General features: G+C 44.9%; 1 protein-coding gene across 1 annotated transcript in view; it reads right to left on the bottom strand.

Annotated features, from left to right (window-relative positions):
• The window catches only part of cnih3 (cornichon family AMPA receptor auxiliary protein 3), a 107615-nt gene that overhangs the window by 35886 nt on the left and 53676 nt on the right, over positions 1-18053 (bottom strand). Inside the window, exons 3-6 of the mRNA XM_078542880.1 lie at positions 14115-14162; positions 5500-5612; positions 4447-4449; positions 177-320 (exon numbers count right to left, since the gene is read on the bottom strand). Coding sequence (XP_078399006.1) covers positions 177-320; positions 4447-4449; positions 5500-5612; positions 14115-14162 — 308 coding nt within the window. The remainder of the gene's footprint in view (positions 1-176; positions 321-4446; positions 4450-5499; positions 5613-14114; positions 14163-18053) is intronic.

Here is an 18053-nt window from a genome sequence, read left to right as displayed (position 1 = left end):
GAGGTGCTAACATTCACTCTGTGAATTTAAACTGTATGTGCCCCTAACTGTTTTCCATGAAGTCTTTGTACATGCCGTACTTTCTGCTAACCCCTGGGATCTTGTCCCCTCCCCCTTTGAGCCCCAGAATTTAGCTCCTTTCAATCACTGTTGTGCTCAGTGGGATGCCTCCTTACCAATAGAGATAGTAGAAAAAGGACATCAGGTAGAAGGACATCTTGCACCAAGCTTCTTTCTGGCAGTAGTTGAGTGTCTCATCATTCATCACTGTCGCTGGATCGTACATTAACTCATTACTGTCCGTGGGGCTGTGAAAATATCTGCAACACACAAAGGACACAGCCACCTGCTGAGATTTACCTCTTTGCAATTCCCTCTGCATATCCCCCACATCTTCACATCCCTCTGCTCCTTAATGCTCAACTCTTTAACCAATCTTTTCACCATCACCTTCCTCCTCGTCCCTTCTTTAGCTCAGCATTTATTTAAAATGGGTGTAGAGTCTGCAGAAAGGTGAGAGCTGATTAAATGAGTGGGATGAGGTCCATGATATGCAAGGTGGAAAGTTGGAATTGCTCTCTCTACAAATCTCTCCTCAACAATTGCTTCCACGGTGATCTATCTCTCTGTGATCTCTTCACACAATCTCTTTCCCTGTGATCTCTCCTCCACAATCTCTCCCCACCACCACTCCCCACCCCATGATCTCTCTCTCTCTCTCTCTCTGTGATATCTTTCCCCATGATCTCCTCCAGGATCTCTTTCCCCAGGATCTCTCTCTCCCCAGGATTGGGGAAGCGTACTGATGTCACTGGAATAGTAAGCTAAAGGCCCAGACTAATGCTCTAGGGGCATGGATTCAAATCCCACACAGCAGCTGGTGGAATTTGAATACAATTAATTTAAAAATCTGGAATTAAAGTCTAGCCTCAGTAACGGTGACCATGAAATCATTGTAGATTGTTGTAAAAACTCATCTGGTTCACTAACGGCCTGTAAGGAAGGAAATCTGCCATCCTTACTGGTCTGGCCTACATGTGAATCCAGACCCACAGCAATGTGGTTGACTCTTAACTGAAGGTCCTCTGAAGTGGCCTAGCGAGCCATTCAGTTCAAGGGCAATTAGGGATAGGAAACAAATGCTGGCCTTCACAGTGATGCCCAAATCCCATGAAGGAATACATTTTTAAAAATCTCTTTCCCCAAAGTCTCTCTCGCACTGGGATCTATATCTCTCTCTCTCTCTCCCCGTGGTTTCTCTCCCCGCGGTCTCTCTCTCCCCAGGTTCATTCTTCCCGCAATCGCTCTCCACGCAGTCCCTCACCCCGGATCTCTCTCTCCCCAGGATCTCATTACTACCACTGCACCCCACCCCTGGGATCTGTCTCTCCCCAAGGTCTCTCTCTTTCCCCGGGATCTCACTACCGTACCGCCACCCCCCCACCACTCCCCCACCTTCCCTACCTCCGAGGATCTCTCTCTCTCCCAGGGATCTCTCTCCTGGAAACTCTCTCCCCCTCAAGATCTCTGCTCTCCCCAGGTTTGCTCCTCCTGCCATCGGTCTCCCCACAGTCTCTCTCCCCAGGTTCATTCTTCCCGCAATCGCTGTCCACGCAGTCTCTCACCCCGGATCTCTCTCTCTCCCCAGGATCTCACTACTGCCACCCCACACCTTCTTTGGGATACCTCTCTCTCTCACAGGGATCTCTCTCTCTCTCCCTGGGATCTATCTCTCCCCAGGATCTCACTACGAACCCCCACCCTCCAACCCTTGAATTTCTCCCTCTCCCAGGAATCTTTCCGTCTCCCAGGGGTCTCTCCCTTTCCTGGGATCTCACTACTGTGCACCCCCCCTCCACCCCACACACAAATCCTGGGATTTCTCCCTCTCCTAGGCATTTCTCTCCCAGGGATCTCTCTCTCTCTCCCTGGAATCTCTCTCTCCCTGGGATCTCTCAGCACCCCCCACCGCCACACCCCTCCAGGATCTCTCTGTCCCCAGAGTCACACTGCCCCATCCCACCCTGGTATTTCTTTCGCTTCCCGGACTCTCTCTTTCCCCAAGATCTCTCTCTGCCCACTCTCTCCCTGAGTCCTCCCTGTCTGCGAGGTCTCTTTCTATCATTGGGACGTCTCTCTCTCCCCTCATCCTCACCAATCTACCTGTCAAAATACCTCCCTCGCGTTCTGTGACACTACAACCATGCTAAATATAGTAGATTTTGAACAGATCTTGCAACACAAGACTGGGCATCCATGAGGCACTGTGGGCCATCAGCAGCAGCAGAATTTTACTCGAACACAATCTGTAACCTCATGGCCTGGCATATCCCCAACTCTACCATCACTATCAAGCTGGGGGATCAACCCTGGTTTCATGAAGGGTGCAGCAGAGCATGCCAGGAGCAGCACCAGGCATAGCTAAATAAGGAGGTGTCAAACTGGTGAAGCTACAACACAGGCCTACTTATACACAAAACAAAGAAAGCAGCAAGCGATAGATAGAGCTAAGCATCCACAACCAATGGGTGAGATGTAAGTTTTGCTGTCCTGCCACATCCAATTAAGTATTATGGTGGACAATTAAACTAAATGGAGGAGGAGACTCCACAAGTATCCCCATCGTCAATGATGGGGTCGTCAGCATATCAGTGCAAAAGATAAGGCTGAAGCATTTGCAACAATCTTCAGCCAGAAGTGCCAAGTGAATGATCCATCTTAGCCCTCCACCTGAGGTCCCCAGCATCACAGATGCCAGTCTTCAGCCAATTCAATTCACTCCACGTGATATCAATAAATGGCTGAAGGCACTGGATACTTGTTATGTTTTACTATGGGGTCGCTTTGCTCATGAACCAGTTGCATGCTTATCTGTCAGCAGGGCAGTTGATTACAATATACAGCAGACGCTGAGACCAATATGAAATGAAGCACATACTATTTATTTACACAAACAACAGAGCACTAACATGATGTGTGCTTCTCCAACCAGACCCTACTCTAGACTAACATTAACTTGTAGCCCGCGCTACACAGCTATTGGGTCTTAAGTCACGTGGTCAATCCACTCACAGTGTCTTACATAGAAACATAGAAAATAGGAGCAGGCGTAGACCATTTGACCCTTTGAGCCTGCTCCGCCATTCATTATGATCATGGCTGATCATCCAACTCAATAGCCTGCTCCCGCTTTCTCCCCATACCCTTAGATCCCTTTTACCCCAAGAGCTATATCTAACTCCTTCTCGAAAACATACGATGTTTTGGCCTCAACTACTTTCTGTGGTAGCGAATTCCACTGGCCCACCACTCTCTGGGTGAAGAAATTTCTCCTCATCTCAGTCTTAAATTGTCTACCCCATATCCTCAGACTGTGACCCCTGGTTCTGGACTCCCCCACCATCAGGAACATCCTTCCTGCATCTACCCTGTCTCTTAAAGGTGTATTACACCTCAGATTACCACATTACTGCAAAAGCTATGGGCCCTGACAACATTCCAGCAATAGCGCTGAAGACTTGTGCTACAGAACTAGCTGCGCCCATACCCAAGCTGTTCCAGTACAGCTACAACACTGACATCTACTTGACAATGTGTAAAACTGCCAAGGTGTGTCCTGTCAACAAAAAGCGGGACAAATCCAAGCCGGCCAATTACCACTCCTATCAGACTATCAGTCTACTCTCGATCATCAGTAAAGTGATGGAAGGGGTCATCAGCAGTGCTATCAGGTGGCACTTGCTTAGCAATAACTTGCTTAATGACGCTCCGTTTGGATTCTGCCAGGGCCACTCAGCTCCTGACCTCATTACAGACTTAGACAAAATGTAGACAAAAAATCTGAACTCAAGAGGTGAGGTGAAAGTGGCTATCCTTGGCATCAAGGCAGCATTTGAGAGTGTGGCATCCAGGAGCCCTAGCACAACTGGAGTCAATGAGAATCAGGGGGAAAACTCTCTGCTCGTTGGAGTCAAACCTAGCACAAAGGAAGATGGTTGTGGTTGTTGGAGGTCAGTCATCTCAGCTCCAGGACATCACTGCAGGAGTTCCTCAGGGTAGTGTCCTAGGCCCAACCATCTTCAGCTGCTTCATCAATGACCTTCCTTCCATCATAAGGTCAGAAGTGGAGATGTTCACTGATGATTGCACAATGTTCAACACCATTCACGACTCCTCATATACTGAAGTAATCTGCGCCCATATGCAGCAATTTCAGGCTTCGGCTGACAAGTAACAAGTAACATTCGTGCCCCACAAGTGCCAGGCAATGACCATCTCCAACAAGAGAGAATCTAACCAATGCCGCTTGACATTACTATCGCTGAATCCCCCACTATCAACAACCTGGGGGTGACCATTGACCAGAAACTGAACTGGACTAGCCATATAAATACTGTGGCTACAATAGCAGGTCAAACGCTAGGAATCCTGCAATAAGTAACACACCTGCTGATTCCCCAAAATCCATGCACCATCAAGTCAGGAGTGTGATGAACACTCTGGATGAGTGCAAGTCCAACAATACTCAAGAAGCTCAACACGTTCCAGGACAAAGCAGTCTGCTTGATTGGCACCCCATCCACCACCTTCAATATCCACACCCTTCACCACAGACGCACAATAGCAGCAGTGTGTACCATCTATATGATGCACTGCAAGAACTCACCAAGGCTCCTTAGACAGCATCTTCCAAATGTGTGACATCAACCACCTAGTAGGACAAGGTCAGCATTTGCATGGGAACACCAGCACGTGCAAGTTCCCCTCCAAGTCACTCACCATCCTAACTTTGAAATATATCACTGTTCCTTCACTGTCGCTGAGTCAAAATCCTGGAATTCCCTCCCTCACAGTCCTGCGGGTGTTCCTACACCACATGGACTGCAGCGGTTCAAGAAGACAGCTCACCACCACCTTCTCGCAGACAATGCAGGATGGGCAATAAAAATGCTGACCTAGCCAGTGACGCCCACATCCCATAAAAGAGTAAAAAACACTCTCTCTCCCTGAGGCCTTTCTCTCTCTCCCTGGGATCTCTCTCTGTCTCTCTTTCTAGGATCTCTCTCTCTCTCCCTGGGACCTCTCTCTCTCTCTCTCTAGGATCTCTCTCTTTCTCTCTCTCTCTGGGATAGATCTCTCTCTCTCTCTCCCTGGGATCTCTCTCTCTCTCTCTCTAGGATCTCTCTCTCTCTCTCCAGGATCTCTCTCTCCCCAGTGATCTCTCCCTTGCAATCCCTCTCTGTGATTCCATCTGTCTGGCTGCCAGATGGGAAATGGTTTCCTCCTGTTGGAGCCCAGGTTGACCATCTTTTTTTGAATCTTTTCATGGAGTGTCAGTGTATCTGACAAGGCCAACATTTTTTGCACATCCTGAATTGCCCTTGAGAAGGTGGTGTTGAGCTTCTTGAACCATTGCATTCCATCTTTTGTAGGTACCTCCTTAATAAAATCCCCTGCCATTTCAGTGAATAACTCAGAGTAAGATATTGTCAGACTCACCTCCAGAGGTTGTAGAAGAGCAATGGGATATTGAGACCCAGTGTCAGCCATTCCTGTGCGCACAGGAACATTATACAGAACAATCCATGGATGGAATATTCCGGAAGCACCAGCTACATCAGGAAAGAAAAGAAAGGCTAACACAAGGGATTGACAATAACAGAACTTTTCCCATTAACTTTCTCTAGAGGCTTTCCTACTTTTTACAATCCCCATAGAGACCAATAACTTGTAAAAGAAGGAATTCCCAGGATGCCAATAGAAAGAAAACCAATGGACAAGGTTTCACTTTGCAAAACTTTTACTGTAACAAACCAACTCAACATGATCAAAGATTAGTTAACAGGTGAAGGATATTTCAAATTAAAAGTTAAATTTCACTTTATATAGTCGATACAACAAAGATACGCACTCACATAACTTCCAACAAAATGTGGCACCACGTGAACTCTCACAGTCTTTCCAACTCAGCCTCCTGTACATGGGATCTTTCACTTCCCACTCAATGGATTTGGTCCTCAAGTCACTTTTATTAGGAACAATATATAGCTTTAAGTTTAATTTGTATTTTGTATTTGGGTGTTAAGAAAGGTAAAGCCTGATTTTAGTTTCATTGAGGTTTTTGTGAGCTGGGTGCTGGGAAGTATGGGGGCTTGTTTGTATACATGCATTTTTAATTAGATTTTATAACTCTTGAAGTGAAGAGATGGGTTACCAAGAGGTTAGTTAGTTTGGTGAAGATAAAAAATAAAGTAGAAAAAATTGTGCTGTTGCCTAGTGACAAGTGTCCAGAGACACACAGGGGGACAGGGAAACACAGAAGGCCAGTCAGTTAGTGTGTGTATACCAGAGGGTGCAGGTAGAAGGTCTAATCTCTCTAATAAGAAATCCTGCAATCCTGCTGGGGAACTGAGTTTAGGGAACTCATGTGTTTGCTCTGCAGTTGAAGGAATAGTGAGTTTAGACTGTGGTTTTGGAGTGTCTCAGGGAAAGACACCTGCTGAAGAAAATCATCTATTGAATGCTCAGCAGTCCACCGGGAGAAAACTATTTGAAACTGAGCTAACCCAAGCAAGAAACCTTGGTGTTGAGACAGTGGTAAAGCTTCACTGGGGTTTTGTATCTGTAAGGATGAATCAGTATTGAAATCTTTCCAACCTTTTTGTCTAATGTAATATAATTCATTTTGTCTGATTTACAAAATGTTTTGCTCTTTGTGAATCTGAAGGAGGTGCAGGAACAGAGGGACCTCGGTATATATGTACATAGGTCATTGAAGATGGCAGGGCATCTTGAGGGAATAGTTAATAAAGCATCTAGTATCCAAAGAGGAGTCATATTTAGACATTATTGATAAGGGGCCACAGTGGCATAGTGGTATTGTCACTGGACTGGTATTCCAGAGACCCAGGGTAATCCTCTGGGAACCTGGGTTCAAATCCCACCATGGCAAATGGTGAGTTCAGTAAAAATCTGGAATTGAAAGTCTGATGATGACTGTGAAACCATTGCCGATTATCATAAAAACCCATCTAGGGAAGGAAATCTGCGGTCCTTACCTGGTCTGTGGGCCTGGAGTCACAGTAATGTGGTTGGCTCTTAAATGGTCTATGAACTAGCAATGAGCAATAAATGCTGGCCAGCCAGTGAGAATCCCATGAATGAATAAACAAGGAAAAAAAAATAGGGGCATTGAGTACAAGAGTAAGGAGGTCATGTTAAACTTGTATAAGACACTAGTTAGGCCTCATCTGGAGTACTGCATCCAATTCTGGGTGCCATACTTGAGGAAGGATGGGAAGGCATTGGAGAGTAATACAGAGGAGGTTCACAAAAATGATTCCAGGGATAAAGAACTGTAGCTATGAGGATAGATTGGAGAGCTGGGGACTGTGTTCCTTGGAGGAAAAGAAGGCTGAGAGGAGACTTGGTAGAGGTATTCAAGATCCTGAGGGGTATGGGCAGGGTGAATAGTGAGAAACTGTTCCCACTGAAGGCAGCATCAAGAACTAGAGGGTACAGATTCAAAATAATTGACAGAAGGAGTAAATGTGATGTAGAGTTGTATTTTCTTCTTCCTGCCAAACAGAAAACTGATCTACTCGTAGAGCTAAGCTTGCTTGCCCTTCTGTGTTCTAAACTGCAGGTTCTGAAACTAACTATAATTCGATCTCCAATTAGTTGTCTATTTACCCTTTGTCTTTTAACTTTCATCCCTAAAGAAATCTCAGATCTCATGAGCATTTCTCAGCACTAAAATGCTTACTAGGAAGTCCAATTACATCCTTTCAGAATACTCCCCAGTTTCACTTTGGAATTAAAGGGGATATTGCACAAAATGAAAATATAGGCTTTTTCCAAAGCAACAATGGTCACCACATTCTCTTTTATTTATCCAGATTTGGTTTTGTCCTCTTGCACTCCTATCTCTCTCTCCTTTGCACTTTCTTGCTTTCTCTCTTACTTTCTCTTACTCTCAAAGGAAACTGCAAAGGTATGAGGCATTAGTTGGCTAAGATAGATTGGGGAACTTCATTAAAAGGCATGACAGTGGATAGAGAATGGCTAATATTTAAGCAATGAATGTATGCGTTGCAGCAGTTATACATTCCTTTCTGACGCAAAGACACAACAGGAAAAGTGGCCCAATCATGGCTAACAAAAGAAATTAAGGGTAGTACTAGATCCAAAGAGGAGTCATATAAAGTTGCTAGAAAAAGTAGCAAGCCTGAGAATTGGGAGCAGTTTAGAATTCAGCAAAGGAGGAGCAAGAGATTGATTAAGAGGGCAAAAATAGAGTATGAGAATAAACTTCTATAAGTATGTAAAAAGAAAAAGATTAGTGAAGACAAATGTAGGTCCCTTACAGTCTGAAATGAGAGAATTTATAATAGAGAACAAGGAAATGACAGAACAATTAAACAACTACTTTAGTTCTGTCTTCACCGAGGAAGACACAAATAACTTCCCAGAAATACTAGTGAACCAAGGGTCTTGTGTGAAGGAGTAATTGAAGGGAATTAATATTACTAAAATAATAGTGCTGGAGAAATTAATGGGACTGAAAGCAGATAAATCCCCGGGACCCAATAATCTACATCCCAGGGTACTAAAGGAGGTGGCCATGGAAATAGTGGATGCGTTGGTTGTCATCTTCCAAAATCCTGTAGATTCTGGAACAGTCCCAGCAGATTGGAGTTTGGCAAATGTAACCCCACTATTTAAAAAAGCAGGGAGAGAAAAAACAGCGAATTAAAGACCGGTTAGCCTAACATCAGTCGGAGGGAAAATGCTAGAGTCTATTATAAAGGATGTGATAAAGGACACTTAGAAAATATCAATGGGATTAGACAAAGTCAACATGGATTCATGAAAGGGAAATCGTGTTTAACAAACCTACTGGAGTTTTTTGAGGATGTAACTAGCAGAATAGATAAGGGAGAATCAGTGAATGTGTTGTATTTGGATTTTCAGCAAGCTTTTGATAAAGTCCCACATAATAAAATTAATGCACATGGGATTGGGGGTAATATATTGGCATGGATTGAAAATTGGTTGGCAGACAGGAAACAGATTAGGAATAAATGGGTCTTTTTCAGTGGCAGGCGATGACTAGTGGGGTACCATACAGGTCAGTGCTTGGGCCCCAGCTATTCACAATGTATATCAATGATTTGGATGAGGGAACCAAATGTAATATTTCCAAGTTTGCTGATGACATGAAACTTGGTGGGAATGGGAGTAGTAAGGAAGATGTTAAGGGGCTTCAAGGTGATTTAGACAGGTTGACTGAGTGTAGCTGCACAGGGCCTTGGTGAGGCCGCACCTGGAGTATTGTCTGCAGTTTTCGTCTCCTTAGCTCCTTGCCATAGACAGAATGCAGTGAAGGTTCTCCAGACTGATTCCTGGGATGGCAGGATTGTCATAAGAGGAGGGATTGGGCCAACTAGGCCTATATTCACTGGAGTTCAGAAGAATGAGAGGAGATCTCATCGAAATATAAAATTCTGACAGGAATGGACAGACTGGATGTAGGGATGATATTTCCTCAGCCTGGGGGAGGGGGTTCTAGAACAAGGGGTCACAGTCTCAGGATAGAGGGTAGACCATTTAGGACTGAGATGAGGAGAAACTTCTTCACCCAGAGGATGGTGAACCTATGCAATTCTCTAGCACAGAAGGCCGTGGAGGCCAAGTCTATTTCCAAGAAGGGAATAGATAGATAGACTCCTGGACTCTAAAGGCATCAAGGGGTATGGGGAGAGAGCAGGAGTACGGTGTTGAGGTAGAAGATCAGCTATTATCATATTGAATGGCGGAGCAGGCTCGAAGGACTGAATGAGTTATTCCTGCTTCTATTTTCTATGTTTCTATAGAAGCTTTAATGTAGTAATATGTCCCAAGTTACTTGGCAGAAGTGTTATCAGACAACATTTGAGAACAAGCCATGTAAGAAGATGTTAGTGCAGATTAGTTCAAAAGCTTGGTCAAAAAGTTAAGTTTTAAGGGGGAAAGTGTGGGTCAAGAGGCCAAAAGGATTAGGAAGAGAACTCCAGAGTTTAGAGCCTCAGCAGCTGAAAATGTGGCCGCCAATGATGGAACGATTAAAATTAGGAATGCCTCAAGAAGCCCAAATTAAAGGAGGCAAATATCTCGGCAGGCTGTAGGTGATTACAGTGATGGGGGGGGAACGAGGCCATGGAGGGTTTTGAAATTGAAATGTTGCAAGTGTAGGTCAGTGAAATGAGGACAATGGCTGAACGAGTCTTGGTGTGAGTTACGACAGAGACAGCAGTTTTTTGGATGGTTTACTGAGGGTGGAAGATGGGAGGCCAGTGAGGAGCACGTTCACATAGTTAAGTTTGGAGCTAACGTTTGCATGGATGAGGGTTTCAGCAGCAGAAGACCTGTGCTGGAGGTTTTTTTTATTCATTCATGGGATGCGGGCGTCGCTGGCAAGGCCATCATTTATTACCCATCCCTAGTTGCCCTTGAGAAGGTGGTGATGAGTTGCCCTTTTGAAATGCTGCAGTCCATGTAGTTTACGTACACCCACAGTGCTGTTAGGGAGGGAGTTCCAGGATATTGACCCAGCGACAGTGAAGGAACGGTGATATATTTCCAAGTCAGGATGGTGAGTGACTTTGAGGGGACTGATCAGTGGCAAATGGAATTTAATCTGGATAAGTATGAGGTGATGCACTTGGGCAGGACAAACAAGGCACGGGAATACACGATGAATGGTAGGACCTGGGAAGTACCGAGGATCAGAGGGACCTTGGTGTGCATGTCCACCGGTCCCTTAAGGTAGCGGGATAGGTAGATAAGGAGGTTAAGAAGACATATGGGATACTTGCCTTTACTAGCCGAGGCATAGAATATAAGAGCAGAGAGGTTATGCTGAAACTGCATAAACCGCTGGTTAGGCCACAGCTAGAGTATTGCATGCAGTTCAGGTATCCACATTATAGGAAGGATGTGATTGCATTAGAGAGAGTGCAGAGGAGATTTACCAGGATGTTGCCTGGGCTGGAGAGTTTTAGTTATGAGGAGAGATTGAATAGACTGGGGTTATTTTTCCTGGAGCAGAGGAGATTGAGGGGGGAACTGATTGAGATGTATAAAATTATGAGGGGCATAGATAGGGTAGACAGGAAGGAACTTTTCCCCTTGGTGGAGGGATCAATAACCAGGGGGCATAGATTTAAGGTAAGGGGCTGGAGGCTTAGAGGGGATGTGAGGAAGAATTTTATCACCCAGAGGGTGGTGGGAATTTGGAACTCACTGCCTAAAAGGATGGTAGAGGCAGAAACCCTCATAACATTTAAGAAGTATTTGGATGTGCACTTGCGATGCCATGGCATACAAGGCTATGGGTCTTGCGCTGGAAAATGGGATTAGAATAGTTAGGTACTTGTTTGACCAGCGCAGACTTGATGGCCTGAAGGGCCTTGTTCTGTGCTGTAGACCTATATGACTCCATGACTCTATGAGATGGTCATTACCTGGCACTTCTGTGGTGTGAATGTTACTTGCCACTTGTTAGCCCAAGCCTGGATATTGTCCAGGTCTTACTGCATTTGGACATGGACTGCTTCATTATCTGAGGAGTCGCAAATAGTCCTGAACATTGTACAATCATCAGCGAACATCCCCACTTCTGACCTTATGATGGAAGGAAGGTCATTGATGAAGCAGCTGGAGATGGTTGGGCCAAGGGCACTACCCTGGGGAACTCCTGCAGTGATGTCCTGGAGCTGAAATGACTGACCTCCAACAACCACAACCATCTTCCTTTGTGCTAGGTATGACTCCAACCAGTGGAGAGTTTTCCCCCGATTCCCATTGACTCTAGCTTTGCTAGGGCTCCTTGATGCCACACTTGGTCAAATGCTACCTTGATGTCAAGGGCAGTCAGTCTCACCTCACCTCGGGAGTTCAGCTCTTTTGTCCATGTTTGAACCAAGGCTGTAATGAGGTCAGGAGCTGAGTGGCCCTGGCGGAACCCAAACTGAGTGTCAGAGAGCATGTTATTGCCCAAGTGCAAGTGCCGCTTGATAGCACTGTGGATGACCCCTTCCATTACTTTACTGATGATCGATAGTAGACTGATGGACAGTGATTGGCCGGGTTGGGTTTGTCCTACTTTTTGTGTACAAAGGCAGCAGGGTAAGGGGGGTATTCCAATCAGCCTGAACACCACTAGTGCAGTGGAAGATGACAACCTGGTCACCGTGTTGAAAAATGTTGATGTGAAGAGGAGGTGAGGACCTGGCTCGGGTGCAATGCCTTTGTTAGTGGAAGGGACCATCTCCAGCACTCAGACGTGTGAGAACGTTAGGAACAAATAAATGACTGAATCTGCATACAGAGCTTCTCGAGCTGATGTCAGCTAAACTCTCTACCAACCAATGCTCCCAGTAACATTGTGAATCCGTTACCATGGGGACATACTGATGTTGCTATTAGCAATTTCTGCGTGATGCTCCAAGAATATACCAAACTGTTTCTTTTCCAATCATCAAAGTAAAGGACACAGGCTATTCCTGGAATTAGAGTTTTTGACAGATTTACCAGTCACTGTACTTTGCTCCCAGACACAATACACAAACAGGCCTGTCATTCACCGACCCATTGTCCTGTCAGCAACCTCTCTCCAACACACTTTCCACACTCTCTCTCTCTCCCTTACCCAATATAATAATGGTCAACCTTCCTCTGACCTCTCCGCCTTTATTTAACTAACATAACCACATCACGACTAAAATCAGGATGCATCACCAGGTTTCCTACTTTAAATTAGTCATTCTCAGAACTTCAGAACTGTGGAGCTCCTTACCTCCATCATCCTTTCATCTCTTATATACAGAGTAAAGCTCCCTCTACACTACATACAGAGTAAAGCTCCACATCAAACACTCCCAGGACAGGTACAGCACGGGGTTAGATACAGAGTAAAGCTCCCTCTACACTGTCCCCATCAAACACTCCCAGGACAGGTACAGCACGGGGTTAGATACAGAGTAAAGCCCCCTCTACACTGTCCACATCAAACACTCCCAGGACAGATACAGCACAGGCTTAGATACAGAGTAAAGCTCCCTCTACACTATCCACATCAAGTACTTCCAGGGCAGATACAGCACGAGGTTAGATACAGAGTAAAACTCCCTCTACACTGTCCCCATCAAACACTCCCAGGACAGGTACAGCACGGGGTTAGGTACAGAGTAAAGCTCTGGGGCTACGTAAGTTGTTGAGACCTAAGGAGGGGGAAGGGTGAAAAATGAACATTTTTTCCTTTGAACAACCTTCATAAAATATAAAACTTGGGTGGAAAAATAAAATACTGCAGATGCTGGAAACCTGAACTAAAAGCAGAAAATGCTGGAAATACTCGGCAGGTTTGGCAGCACCTGTGGAGGGCTGGTGTTAGACATCCACTCCCTTCACCACTGACGCACAGTAGCAGCAGTATGTACCATCTACAAGATGCACTGCAGGAACTCACCAAGCGCCTTCAAAAGCATCTTCAAAGCCCACAACCTCAACCATCTAGAAGGGCAAGGACAGCAGAAGCATGGGAACACCACCACCTGCAAGTTCCTATCCAAGTCACATAACATACTGACTCAGAACTATATCAGAGGGGAACTCTGTTAACAGAGTTAGTGTTTTAGGTCAGTGTCTGTTCTGATGAAACACTTGCATTTATATAGTGCCTTTCACAATCTCAGGAAGTCCTAAACTCTTTACAGCTAATGTCGTACTTTTTGAAGTGCTGTCGCTGTTGTAATGTTGGAAATATTACCACATTTCCCATGACCTCTTGTTCTGGTACTGGCATCAGCACACTCCCACAGCCCATCAGATCACACAATACCTTACCTGGTCTGGCCTACATGTGACTCCAGCCCCATAGCAATGTGGTTGACTCTTAAATGCCCCCTGAACAAGGACAATTAGGGATGGGCAATAAATGTTGGCCTAGCTAGCGACACCCAAATCCCATGAACGAATTTTTAAAAATGTCCTGTAACAAATTAATTTTTTTTCAGTGTCCCATATACAGCAGGGAACCCATAAAGTATCTCATTCTTCACTGATTTACTCACCCTCCGCATTAAGAAGCAGATCCGCTCAATATTTCTCAGCCTCTCTCGCTGGGTGAGGAATAAAGAATAAGATCATGAGGCGAAATGACTGACAATCAACATAGTCAATACTCAGGATAAAACAAGGACTGAGAAAACTGAGACTGACGGGTCACCAGGAACTGAGGGGTCAGGGACTGATGGGACATGGTTCAGAGGGTGCTCCCTGGACTGTAGGATACCAGGAACTGAGGGGTCAGGGACTGAGAGGACAGGGTTCAAAGGGGACACCAGGAACTGAGGGGTCAGGGACTGATGGGACATGGCTCAGAGGGTGCTCTCTGGACTGTGGGATACCAGGAACTGAGGGGTCAGGGACTGAGAGGACAGGGTTCAAAGGGGACACCAGGAACTGAGGAGTCAGGGACTGATGGGACTTGGCTCAGAGGGTGCTCCCTGGACTGTGGGATACCAGGAACTGAGGGGTCAGGGACTGAGAGGACAGGGTTCTGAGGGGACTCCAGGGACTGAGGGACACCAGGAACTGAGGGACAAGGACTGAGCGATAGGGAATGAGGGACAAGGACTGAGGGAGCATCAGGGACTCAGGGGACATCAGGAGCTGAGGGGCATGGAATGAGAGACAGTGACTGAGGGGACATCAGTGGCTGAGGAATGGGGAATGAAGGACAGGGCTAAGTGGATATCAGGGACTGAAGGACAGGGAATGAGGAATGGGGAATGAGGGGTCATCAGGGACTGAGAGACAGGGTCTGACAGGACATCAGGAACTTAAGGACAGGGATTGAGGGGACATCAGGGACAGAGTGACAGGGTCTGACAGCAGGGTCTGAGTGTTAGGAACTAGATATAGTTTAATCAAGTTATATTTGTATTTCTGGATGTTAGGAATAAGTTATATGTTAATATTAACTTGTATTTGTGTATTTGTTTGTTAAGAAAGGGGGGAACTTGAGCTTTGGCTTCACTCTAAAAGGTGCCTGCATTTTAATGAGGTTTTACTACTCTTGAAGGTAAGCTAAAACAAACACAAGGTAGAAAATACTGTGCTGTTGCCTAGCAACAGAAGGCTCACAGACACAGGGGGAAACAGAACAGCAGTTTTTTAGTTCAGTTGAAACCAGGGCCCAGGAGAATCTGGACACAGCAGAGGGAAGTGCAGAGAGCAGATTTCCCCAAAAAACAGAAGAGGGGGTCGGGGGCTCCCAAGAAGACTTTCTATCAAAGGAAAAGAACAGGGATCTGGAAAAGGGCCTGTTAAGTGAAGTTAACAGCAAGGAGCAGAGGGAAGGCTCCAAGCTTAAAGGAAGAAAGCTGCAGGACAAAGACTTAAAGCAAAGTAGGCTTGCGAGAAACCAGAAGATCCAAGGAGGCAGCCAAAGGTTAGTTGCAGCTTACTATGGGCATGTGAAACAGTGGTGTTCTGTTGACATGGCTGAGTATCTGAAAGAGGGTGCATGGAAGGCAAAGATTGAATGCACGTGGCGATCCAGGGGATAGGATCTTCAGAAGGGGAGTTCGAAACTTTGGAGATGGACCCTTGTGGAAGGCGTCCGAGAGAAAGAGTCATTTGGGAGAAGATTTCAAAGTGGGTTTCTTGAGAGTAGAGATTGGAAACCCTCATGTGGAAGACTGAGTTCAGTGAGACCAGTTGGTCCATGGCGTGACAAGTATCTGGGGGGAGTTTATGAGGGATCCATAGCATCTGTTTGGGGTGGCATCTGTCACCTGGTTTCTGAGTGTGCTATGCCTGACCACAGGTCGCCTATTGGTTTACATGGGTTGTGTACTTACTGTGAACATGAGAGTATAAGATAGCTTTTGGAGCTTGTGTTATCCTTACAAATCTGTATATATCTGTAAAAGTATAGATGTGCAGGAGTATTGTAATATAGTTCATATTTTCTTGTTTAATAAATGTTTTATCCCTTTGTTAAAAGCGCATCAGCTGACTCCTGTGACTCTGTTCAGTAGCCACCCTCCAAGTTTCTAAACAAAAAATAAAGGTTAGAATCTCTCAAGCCGGATTTCACCCTGGGATCTGGTTTGTCCAATCAGCTGAGATCATAAAAAAGTGGGGGCTCATCTGGGATTATCGTTATAAGGTGGGATCTCTTGTGGTATTGGAAATCTTTGAGTTTTGATGGAATCTGTGAATCCTTTAAATGAGTATGTGGGACTACTAAGGTACTGGACATAGAAATTGGGATTGCGGCGAGATATATTATATGGATTGGAATTTGAAATGGCTTTGGATGTTGCTAAGACTTTTTTTCTTGATGGAAGAAATAACCCTGATTGGTTTACAAAATTTAACCAAGAGTCAGCTAACGGAATTGGCGGATAAGCTAGAATTACCCGTAGGGGTGAGGAAAGCGGACATAGTTGAAATAATAGTGCAGCATTTGAAACTGGAAGGGATACCAGAGAGATCAGGTTCTGCAGGGGTGAGTCAATTAAATTGGCTAAGATTCAGTTGTAAATGAAAAAACTTGAATTGGAGGCAAAAGAAAAAGGAAAGGAAAGAGAAAGAGAGGAAAAGGAAAAAGAAAGAACATTTCACTGGGAATTGGAAATGTGAAACTTCGACCTCCAGGAAGAGAAGTTAGCAATGGAGGAAAGAGAGAAGGAACAAGAAAGGGAATGCCAGCTTAAAAGGCTGGACTTTTCAAAAGAGGCCTCAGATGCTGAAGAAGGTTTTGATGATGAAAAAACCACCTTCAACCCAAAGCCTAGTGGGGAGATGTTTAAATTTGTACAAGCCCTCCCAAAGTTTGAAGAAAAGGATGTAAAGGCATTCTTTATCTCATTTGAAAAGGTGGCTAAGCAAGAGAAGTGGCCAAAAGATATCTGGACATTGTTCTTACAGAGTAGGTTGGTGGGTAGAGCTCATGAGGTATATGCATCATTTTCAGAAGAGGTATCTATGAATTATGATGCAGTGAAAAAGGCTATTCTTATGCATATGAATTGGTCCCTGATGAGTACAGGCAGAAATTTCAGAATATAAGGAAACAGCCTGGGCAGACCTAGATTGAATTTGAGAGGGCAAAGCAAAGAAATTTTGATTGTTGGATACAGGCATTAAAGATACATACCACATTTGAAGCTCATGGGAAATAATTCCCTTGGAAGAATCTAAAGATTCACTCCCTCCTACAGTTAGAAATCATGTTGAAGACCAGAGGATTAAAAAAACTAGACAGGTAGCAGAGGTGGCTGACAATTCTAGTCCATAGATCCAAACCTTTTTTCTGTTAACCCCACAAACCCGGGAAGGGTAGAAGATGGGAAGGTGAATGTAGGGCAAGTAGCCAGGGAAGAGATGGAACAGCTGGGAATTCCCAGGAATTTCCTCCTCAGACCAGAAGGAAGGTGTTGAGGGTGGATGTGACATTCAAAGGCCTAAGTGTTTTTATTGTAACAAATTAGGACATCTTCGAGCAGATTGCTGGAAACTAAATGGTAGACCTATTGCAGTAATAGGGACTCCTAAGGAAACCTCAGGAAAGGTAGCACCAGAAAAGGGAATGGTTGTTAAAACTATAACAGTGGTACAGGTGAAACATGTTCCCTCACAGCCTACAGGAAATGGAGATACGGCTCAGGACAGTCCAGAGAATTCTTCTTTGATTACTGGTGAAGGAAGTCAGGTTATCAGAGATTATGGATGTTTTGTCTCGATGTGTCTTTACTCCTCCAACAAAATAAGCAAACAGATTAAAATTTTGAGAGATACTGGGGCAGATCAGTCATTGACGATGGTTGATGATATAATTTGTGTCCAGATGATTTTATGAAGGAAAAGGTATTAATAAGGGGTATTAATGGAATTTATGAACCTACTTCTTTGTGTAAAGTCAACTTACAAAGTCACTTTGTAACCAGAATTGTTATGGTGGGAATGATTCCTAAATCACCTATTGAAGGGGTAGATTT

Source organism: Cetorhinus maximus, chromosome 5 (genome assembly GCF_964194155.1).
Source record: "Cetorhinus maximus chromosome 5, sCetMax3.hap1.1, whole genome shotgun sequence".
NCBI classification, from domain to species: domain Eukaryota; kingdom Metazoa; phylum Chordata; class Chondrichthyes; order Lamniformes; family Cetorhinidae; genus Cetorhinus; species Cetorhinus maximus.
The sequence above is the reverse complement of the archived record's forward strand: the minus strand, read 5'-3'. Positions and strand labels throughout refer to the sequence as shown.